The 9812-nt window shown below is 36.6% G+C and overlaps 1 protein-coding gene across 1 annotated transcript; it reads right to left on the minus strand.

Annotated features, from left to right (window-relative positions):
• Positions 1–1642: 1642 nt before the first annotated feature.
• On the minus strand, positions 1643–7241 carry LOC107561927 (eukaryotic translation initiation factor 5-like). Its single transcript, XM_016246463.1, has 9 exons — positions 7143–7241; positions 6653–6888; positions 5870–6149; positions 5142–5223; positions 4568–4740; positions 4153–4291; positions 2611–2795; positions 2131–2271; positions 1643–2013 (listed from the first exon to the last, which is right to left on the minus strand). Exons 3-9 carry the CDS (start codon positions 5939–5941, stop codon positions 1915–1917), a joined length of 891 nt encoding a protein of 296 aa, XP_016101949.1. The 5' UTR covers positions 5942–6149; positions 6653–6888; positions 7143–7241; the 3' UTR covers positions 1643–1914.
• Positions 7242–9812: the final 2571 nt, after the last annotated feature.

Below are 9812 nucleotides of genomic sequence, written 5' to 3' on the forward strand. Positions count from 1 at the left end.
AAAAATTACTTCTGTGTAAATTGATTTACAATTTTAGTTTTTTTCCCCATGACAACGCAATGCTATAATCCCTTAAACACTAAAAGGACTAAAAATGATTTAAATCGCATTACAGCCCAAATAATATGCAAACTGTAACAGTAAAAGAAAGAAAAAAACAGTTTAATTGATTTTATAATATGGTAAGCTTCACATTTCACATTTCTTTGATGAAAAGAAAGTTCAAAAGAACAGCATTTATTTTAAATATAAATCTTTTGTAACATTATACAATTTCTTTAATGTCACCTTTAAGCTCAAATGCTGCACATTTTAACATTATTTATAAAATGGTAAGCTTGGACTCATTTACTTCTTCCATTGTAAGTGCCTCATTGCAACCTCCTTTTTTCTTTTTATAATTAAGTCAAAATATTTTTTTATGTTGATTAACACTATGCCACAAATGCTGTTGATTGAGTTGAACTTGTATTGAACCCAGAATATTCCTTTAACTGAATGTTAGATTCTGAACAAAAAATTTAAGAGAGCTTAGTAGCTTTTTGAATTTGTTGTTATTCTCACATCCATCACAGTTTTGTTTGTCAAATAGTTAAATGCAGTTGTTGAAGTTGGCAGATTAATGTTAATGAAAAGAAGCTGGTAGTTGTCAAACTACCTCCATGTTGCACTAAGATCAATGTAAGCTAATCAGGAAAGAGAGAGATGAAGTATTAGACTAGTGGGATGTTTTAGCTTATCTGCGTTTTGCACAATGTAATACCATCCAAAATTTATATAAAAAAGGGGGTGGGTGCCAAAAATTGACATCAAGTAGTAATAGTTTAAGTCCTGCGTTAATGTATTTTGTACTTTTTGAAAATAGCATTTAACAAAAAGCCCTGTGTAGGGCAAAACACTGTGATCTGTCTTCTACTGGTGCAAAGACTAAAGGGAAAATAATTATGATCTTTGATATAAATGTTGCTAAAGTAGTAGTAGTTAGCTGCTTGCAGAATGTTAGGATTGTTTCTGTTATTAAGAAGGAAATTATGACTTTCTATATGGATGTGTGCAGAGACTGTTGTGTTTTGTTAAGTATTTCTGATTTATTGGATCTGTATTACATGTTCTGGATTTTATGGCCTAATGTCTGATTTTGACCTGTCCCATAACTAAAACATTACGTTAAATGTGCTACATTAAAAGGTTAATAAATGCCTGATTTGGAAACTTCTGAGGCTTGATGTCTACCTAGTGTAATTCTTATTAGCAGTCACAACCCATTTCCCCCACAGTGACCATCATTACAGAAACGATCAGTCAGTATGATTTTTTAAAAATGTTTTTGAACAGTCTCTTATGCTCACCGAGTGTGCATTTATTTTATGAAAAATACAGTAAAAGTGATTGTTAAATTACAATTTAAAATGACTTCTATATGAATATATTTTAAAAAGTAATTTATTCCTGTGATGCAAAGCTGAATTTTCACCATCATTACTCCAGTCTTCAGTGTCACGTGATCCTTCAGAAATCATTCCAAGATGCTGATTTGCTGCTCAAGAAACATCTTTAAAAAAAACTGCTGCTTAACCCCAAACTTTTGAACACCCTTTATAATATTAAATATTACTGTCAATCAACTACACAGACAAAAGGGTGGAATTCACAGGCAAATCTTTAATAGTTGCAAAAATACAAGGGGAACTCGTTCGAATTTATGCTCTATAATCCAAGAAACTCATGCATACAAACAACAGCAACAATTTATCAATAAAGCTGGTGAGAAAAGACTAAAATAAGAGGCTTTGAGCAGTGCGCTAACCCAGGCCTAGAGCTGAAGAAAAGGCCAAAGGAAGTGAAAGGCATGCGTCTGACAAAAAGAAGCTGAGCAATATGTGAAGAGGCAACTGAAGATTTTTGGTTTCATCTTTAAATGGCATCAATATCAATGTCCTCCTCCTCATGGGCCGACTTCTCCGGTTTTGTGGTCTCCATTTTCAACTCACGGGCAGATGAGGAATACACCACCTAGAGAAAAGGAAGATAAAAGTAAATTCTGTGCTATAAGTATCTAACAACTTCTATATTTACTTTGATCTTATTATAAATCCTGGTTATGAAAAGTGATAATGCAGCTTTTTTTACCTCAACATTGTCATCCTCATCATCTTCCTCTTCCTCGCTGCCCTCACTCTCCTCCTCTGCCTCCTTGAGCCATTTAACAAAGGGCTCTGCCTTGGCATGAATCTCTTTAGCCAACTCTTTGGAGACATACTTCTTAGACACCTATAGCAAAATCATCACAAACGAGCTTAAATTCGAGAACACTAGAGACCCTGGCCTCTCCAGCCGCATGCAGGTCACAGACATTACCATATTACAACCCCCTCAGACACTCAGGCTAAAATAACAAGGGTTGCCTATTAACAGGTAACTGACCACATCATCCTTCCATTTATGGGTTTTCAGAGACCTGCCAGAGATCAGAATTGGATTCATGCATCTAAACTACTTATATCATCAGATTTTTTGGCATCTGATCTGGGCCACGCTCAACTCTGACCTACATAGTTTCATCTGAGATTCTAGAAGGTCATGTCTAGAGGCTGTGTGTTGGCAGGTTACCTTTTCAGCCCATGCGAGTATGACATCTTCCTCCAGCAGATCTGCGTCATATAGGTCTTTGAGTATAATGGGGACTCTGGGTAAGAGCTGAGTCTGATGCAGCTTCACCAGGCACTCAAAGCCACCCAGAAGATATTTCTGGGCTTTCTTATTGTTGTGGCAGAACTGTGGGCAGAAAATGTAAACTTCTTACACTTAATATAGTGCATTAACAAGCCAGTATGACAGTGTTATTTGTAAAAGCAGCATTAGTGCATTTTAACAAAAGTAATAAGGTTTGTACACACAGGAAGACTGCTGTTGTAGTGCAGGTTTCCCAAACGGTTCAAATCATACCATTACTATAATATTATTAAAATCATAGCATCGTGAACATGTGAATTTGTTGTTAAATTACTGAAATATTAACAAAATCTCAGGGGGTACTTCAAGTAAATATTTTACATCTAAGGAGTTTGACTGACCAAAATAAAATAAAAAAAAGTTTGTTGTAGTGTAACTAGAAGCATTCAAGCTATCAAGAGTTACAGTAGAGGTCTGCACAGGCTTTAAACTGAAGCCTGAACCCGACCCGTACCCGAGATCGTCTGACCCAGCCCGACCGGCACAGTTCAATTTAGAGCCCGAACCCGAAAACTTTTTTTTCCCCCCCCCCACAACGAATAGCCAATTTAAAAAAAAATGCTGTATTTCACGATTGCATGCAACGGTCAATAAAAAAATACATGTAAAAGAAACAGAATCATTAAGGCTCGGCCAGTTCACAAGGCAAAAGAAAAAACACTTACCAGTTATGAAAGTTTATGAACATCAGGTGCCTCGGTCACAAATTCTAAAATCATTTTGTTGCTGGAAAAATGTATGCTTTGCCTTGTATACAGGTATAGGCCTGTGTGTTACAGTATGTCTTATGACCCTACAGAGAGAATAGAAGGCTGACTGCAGCACGAAACAGAAACCAGGCCAGCTGAGATCATGCAAAAATCTCAGGAAGTCCTCAGTACTGCACTGCAGAGGAAAATCAGCAGGGGCAAAAGAACATTGCTCTCAAGTCAGTTAAACACCCAAGGCTTTTCATCTCTCGAAACAATACATTTTTTAAAGAAACGAGAAACTTCTGTCCCTCCATTTAAAGTCCATGCTCAACCATACTTGTGTGACGCAAGAACAAACCTCACTGGTTCTTGCAGAAGCTTAAATGTTCTTGCACAACATGCAAGAACAAATCTCATTGGTTCTCGTGCACCAAGCAGGTATGTTTGAGCTTCTGTTTGCCATTATATGTGATCGATATATGATGTTCTATAAGTAGGGCTGGGCGGTATATCGACTTTATATGCTATTTTTGTATTTTCAAAAATGATTTAGGATAAGACAATACCATTTATGTCAACAGAGTAGTTTGATGTTGTAAGCGCATCTGAAAAATAGCAAGGACACAGAGTGAGCTGTCCTTAACATGAGATGTGCTTTATTTTAAGCACTTCCATCAATATCATAAGCATACAGTTTGATCCAGCTTGCTCTGTCAGGTGATCTGACAGATACAAGCGTGTGCTCTTTGAATGAATGTCTTATGGGTTTGGAATGACATGAGGCCTAAATGACAGAACTTTAATTTTTGGGTTAACAATCCCATTATGACGAGACCCTCCTGCCATTGGCTGATTGGTTTTGGAAACTGAAAACAAGAGACTGAAGGTGGCTTGTATACAATTAATGACACAGCTTATTTCCTCTGTACACCTGCAAAACAATCTTAACACATGGAAGCTACATGCATGACCCCAAAGAGACCTGCATACTCCGCAACATGCACTCAAATATAAAGGGCACCCAGTTCAACATGCACCAGAATGCACCTGTTCATTAATAGTCTCACTTCAACCATGACCCATCTATGCAAATCTAAATGTTTATGGCAAAATGGAAATGACATTTGAAATGATGCATTTACCAAATCAGTTTCAGGATTGTCACACTCAGGACACAGCACAAACTTATGAATGAATCCATCTAGCATGTCTTGCAGTTTGTTTGCCTCATGAGATCCATTGACGATGTAGCGGTCATTCTTGGTATCAAACTGGGTTTGGGCTCCCAACTCACAACCAAAGAATTTGGTGGGATCTAAACAGAGGTTACAGTATAATGTCAAATGGGAAAATCCATATTTAAGAAAACGAGTGACATAGCTTTTAAAAACTGCTCACATGTTGGAGGCCTATTCAGAGCCTTGGCAACATCAACCATGTTGACTATGACAGTCTTAATTCCATTCCCCTTGCCTTCCACCTGTGAAAAACAAACATGGTTTAGATTATATGTAATTTTTACACACACACACATATATATATATATATATATATACATATACACACAGTCAAACCAAACATTTATTCAGACGCCTTCAAAATTGCACACATTATCAGTTTATTCGCTATAGTTTAGAAAATGGTAATAAAATATGATAAGATCTCAAACTGTATCAGAACAAATTCATCTTGATAATGTCAGAAAAAACTGCTCACATGTTGGAGGCCTATTCAGAGCCTTGGCAACATCAACCATGTTGACTATGACAGTCTTAATTCCATTCCCCTTGCCTTCCACCTGTGAAAAACAAACATGGTTTAGATTATATGTAATTTTTACACACACACACACACACATACATATATATATATATACACACATATATATATATATATATATATGTGGATAATGGTGAATATTCATTTTAACACACACACATATACATATATATATATACATATACATATACATATACACACAGTCAAACCAAACATTTATTCAGACGCCTTCAAAATTCCACACATTATCAGTTTATTCGCTATAGTTTAGAAAATGGTAATAAAATATGATAAGATCTCAAACTGTATCAGAACAAATTCATCTTGATAATGTCAGATAACATTTAAGCAAAACATGGTCAGGTCAATGTGTCTGAATAAGTTTTGGTCCCAATCTTTTATCAATTTTACTGGTAGAATTTTTGGGTATAATGTCAGTTTACTTTATTTTGCTATCCTCACTTACGTAAATGAACTAGTGTCCTGCAGCCACTAGTAAAATATAAAAATGTATATCTTGTTTCTGAAAATTTTTTGGTTTGACTGTATGTGTGTGTGTGTATATATATATATATATATAAAATACCATCCATTTATTTAATCTAGATGAACATTTATCATCAAGAAATAAATATTAACCCCAGCCATATAAGTTTAAAACCCACCTTAGCAACGAGACGGGGCATTTTATAGCGGTAGAACTGGTCTGACACGCTGCGATTGACATTGATGGACATTTTGGCTTCCCGTATGGTTTATCAGCAAGACGAGAAGATCTTGAATTGGCAATTATTAGGATCTTCTGTTTGAAGAGGAGGTGATGACATAAACGACTGCAAGAATACTTTGTCTCTGACATGAAAAGGGCACAGCCACTGAGGCTCCAGGCTTCGAGCTCGCTGACTAAGTTCCCCCCAAACAGGTTCCGGCAACTGCACTATAGCACTGCAAAAATGACATGAGAATGAGGATAAAGTGCAGAAAACAAAGAGTATTGCATAGTTTGGCATCACTACCAGCCAAGTATCAACCACAGCAGACATATAAATCGAGGTGTGCCCATTCTCAATAAGCCTGGCTAGTTATCTACTAGGACCACCTGTCATTGTGATATTGGGGTCTGCATGTCAATGTACTGTTTACATACAACTCAATACTGAATTAAATTGCAGTTAAGTATAGAAAACAATGGCGTAGTCAGACCCAGGCATTCGGGTGCATCATTTACTTGCATGCTGATGGGATGAAACCCCAAACAGGCCTCTGTTGAGGAACACTATGCTGCAGAGTGCGTCACAAAATGGGAAGACGCCATTTTATTCGGTGCAGCATGCAACACATTAAGACTGACGCGACCTCCTACATCAGATTAAGAGCCAACTATCGCGAGAGTACACGCGCACACATGAGAGAGAAAAATACAGTAGAAATAACAGAAATCAACGTACCTTTCCCATCCGTAGTTCCTGTCGTCCAGGTACTCACCGTTTTCGCAAAACAAAGACATAAACACACCGCTGGTCGCCCTGAGAAGAGGTGAACTACTGGTTTCAGTTGGTCTGTTTAGTTTGAAACACAGGTTAGGGGTCGGCACGGCGGTGCCTGACTGAGTTAACGTTACACCTTGCGGAGCAGAGTGACAAACCCTGGAGAGAAAACTCACGACGCCCTCAATACAGGGGACCTGAAATAAAACCGCATTCATGAGCAAAACTATGCAACTATACATAATAATGCCGTTGTGAACTAACAGGACTGACGTATAAAAGCTAGACAGCTACCATATGGAAGCATTAAGTTACTAGAAACCTAACACGCAGTACCTCCTCAAGCCACAGTCCGAATATATTTATCAAATGTGACTAAAACAAAATAATTCCTTATTCAGACGAATTCCCCAATGGATAGGCCAATACGTTTTCGTGAAGTTTTACTCACCACTCGCACGCTACTGCTCGTATGCTAAACCACAATGAGCACACAAGACCTCGTGACTTCCAATCTTAACTCGGCTACAAACTAGCCCCGCCCCCTGCCCTAAATGGATGTTTTGATTGGCTTGCGCTTCACTGGATTCTATTTTATTTGTCAGATTTTGCTATCAATCATATTGGACAGTTGGCATGCCACTTTACTTGCTGATTGGGCTACTGCTCGTATGCTAAACCACAATGAGCACACAAGACCTCGTGACTTCCAATCTTAACTCGGCTACAAACTAGCCCCGCCCCCTGCCCTAAATGGATGTTTTGATTGGCTTGCGCTTCACTGGATTCTATTTTATTTGTCAGATTTTGCTATCAATCGACAGTTGGCATGCCACTTTACTTGCTGATTGGTAAAGGTGTCTTTTGTTTTAAATAACTTATTACTTTTGATAATTTTATAGGTAAATGCAGATATTTAAAAACACCACCCAAGCTTCATGTTTTTTTTTTTTTTTTACTCAGTGTAAATGGAAGTGGTAAAGATGATGGACAATGCCCAAGCCAAATATTTGCCTTCTGTCAGACTAACCCTACATTTTTCTTTAATATGTTGTTGTTTTATTTATTCTTTATGTGATTTCAGTCTGTTTTTACCAATATTTCATAAGTGCATTTTGTTCTTTTGCAATAATTGATTGGGTCATTACTGTTAAGGATTATTATGCCCCCATCATATTTGTCTTGATATAGGCCTATTGGATAAAAACACAACTTTATAAAGATGGAAGTCATATTAGAATTTAGAAAATTACAGTGTTTTGGCTTGGCTTTTTGGGTTGCCATTTTTTCTTTTGTCTAATTAAAATATTTCAAATAATATTTATTTCCAATAATTATGTTTTTTGTGATCAGTATTCAGTATTTCAGCATATACAAAACAGATATAACTATATAAACTATATACAAACAGATGCCATGAAAACTGTCCACCTTACAAGGTTTTTGTTTTTGCCTCTCCTTTTACATATTCTGCTTTTGGAAGCATCACAAATTCCACATATAGTCTGGGACAGTGGATGACACACAGAGTGAATTCTCTGGATGTGTTTACAAACCACTGGAACAAAAGATTCCTGGCTGTGCACATCATGATGTAGACCAGTGAGAGGAATGCAGAGGACAAACAGCCAGTGTGGGGTCACTGGATTACCTGTGGCATTTTCAAGGTTCAGAGGGTTTACTGCTGTAAGCTACAGTGACAAAATCCTTTATCTTTCATGTACAAAGGAAAATTTTATAACATTAGAGAAAACACATTTTTTTAAGGGCTAGAATGTTGTGTTTTACTCCAACAAAACAGGCAAAAAAGAGAACATTGCAACTCAGTCCACTTGTTCTGAAGTGAAAACAAATGTGATTCCTCTGTTTGGTGAATTAAGGTGAATGGGCCTCTTGTTGACAGTAATTTAGATTTATGCATTAGCAAGATGCACAGCATATACATATAATAATTGATATACACTTATCAGTACAAGCATTAACTGGTAATTAAACCATTACTAGCACCACCATGCCTAGTTGGAACTTGAAATGCAGGAACTCGTAAAGGGGATAGTTCACCCGAAAATGAAAATCCTCTCATCAATTGCTCACCCTCATGTAGAAAGTCCAAACATGTATGACATTCTGTCTTGTGTGGAAGACAAAATAATAACTTTTGAAGGATTTTGATAACTAAACAGTTTTGGTTTCCATTGACTTACATTGAATTTTGTGTCCATACAATGGATGTCAAAAGGAAGAGCAAACTGTTTAGTTATCAACATGTTTCCAAATATCTTATTTTGTCTTCCAAAGAAGAAAGAAATTTGGAATGACATGAGGGTGAGTAAAGGATGACATAATTTTAATTATTGGATTAACAGGTAAACATAAGGCAGATGGACTTTATAGGTATCATATCAATTTAACCATGAATGTTTCACCACATTGAATTTCTTTCTTTAATAGCATTACAAATTCAAATGTAAGTCTTCTGATAAAAGACACTATTTCTTTACTTGGTTCTGTTTGTGATTTATTTGCACATTCTCCAAGGAATATTTGCTCCACCTCTGCCAAAACAGGTTGAGAACATGGGTATTCTTCTGGTCTTATTACAGATTTCCCAACTGGATTGAAGTCAGTGCTCTGGCGGAGGTGTTCCAGAATAACAACCATTTTCTTGCTAGTTTTTCCCCTTGTGTGCTTATCCCTGCTGATGAAATGAATGTTGCCCCTGATTACAGATCTCTGGCTGGCTGAAATAGATGCAGCGGTTGAAGTACAACGACACTCAAACACACCCAACTTTCTTCCCTCATCTTTTCCACCTTGCCAAAAAAATACTTGTCAATACCAGCTACATCTGTGCAATGTGAACAAGTTTTTTCTAAAGCAGAAGTTCTGTGCAAAAAAAAAAATCATTTAAATGTTAAAACACTGGAACAACTTCTAAACTTAAATAAAAACTCATAATGGTATTTCTGTCTTGTTTTCTTCTTGTCACAGTTTTATTTTTTTAAACATCACTTCCCTTTCACACACACTTATAAAACAACAAAAACAAAAACAAAATAATAATAATAAAATAAAGAAAGAAAGAAATGCATTCTTGTAAAGCATACCTGAACCTCAAAAT

The sequence above is a fragment of the Sinocyclocheilus grahami genome, unplaced genomic scaffold, assembly GCF_001515645.1.
Source record: "Sinocyclocheilus grahami isolate Dianchi unplaced genomic scaffold, SAMN03320097.WGS_v1.1 scaffold799.1, whole genome shotgun sequence".
NCBI classification, from domain to species: Eukaryota; Metazoa; Chordata; class Actinopteri; order Cypriniformes; family Cyprinidae; genus Sinocyclocheilus; species Sinocyclocheilus grahami.

Bases quoted from the DNA above. Each gene is read 5' to 3' on its own strand.
- LOC107561927 (XM_016246463.1), bottom strand. From the start codon at position 5,941: ATGTCCATCAATGTCAATCGCAGCGTGTCAGACCAGTTCTACCGCTAT. The intron at 4,741-5,141 runs GTGAGCAGTTTT...ACCTCTGTTTAG, and splicing joins TCTGAATAGGCCTCCAACAT to ATCCCACCAAATTCTTTGGT. The intron at 2,796-4,152 runs GTCAGATCACCT...AAGTGTAAGAAG, and splicing joins AAGAGCACACGCTTGTATCT to TTTACATTTTCTGCCCACAG.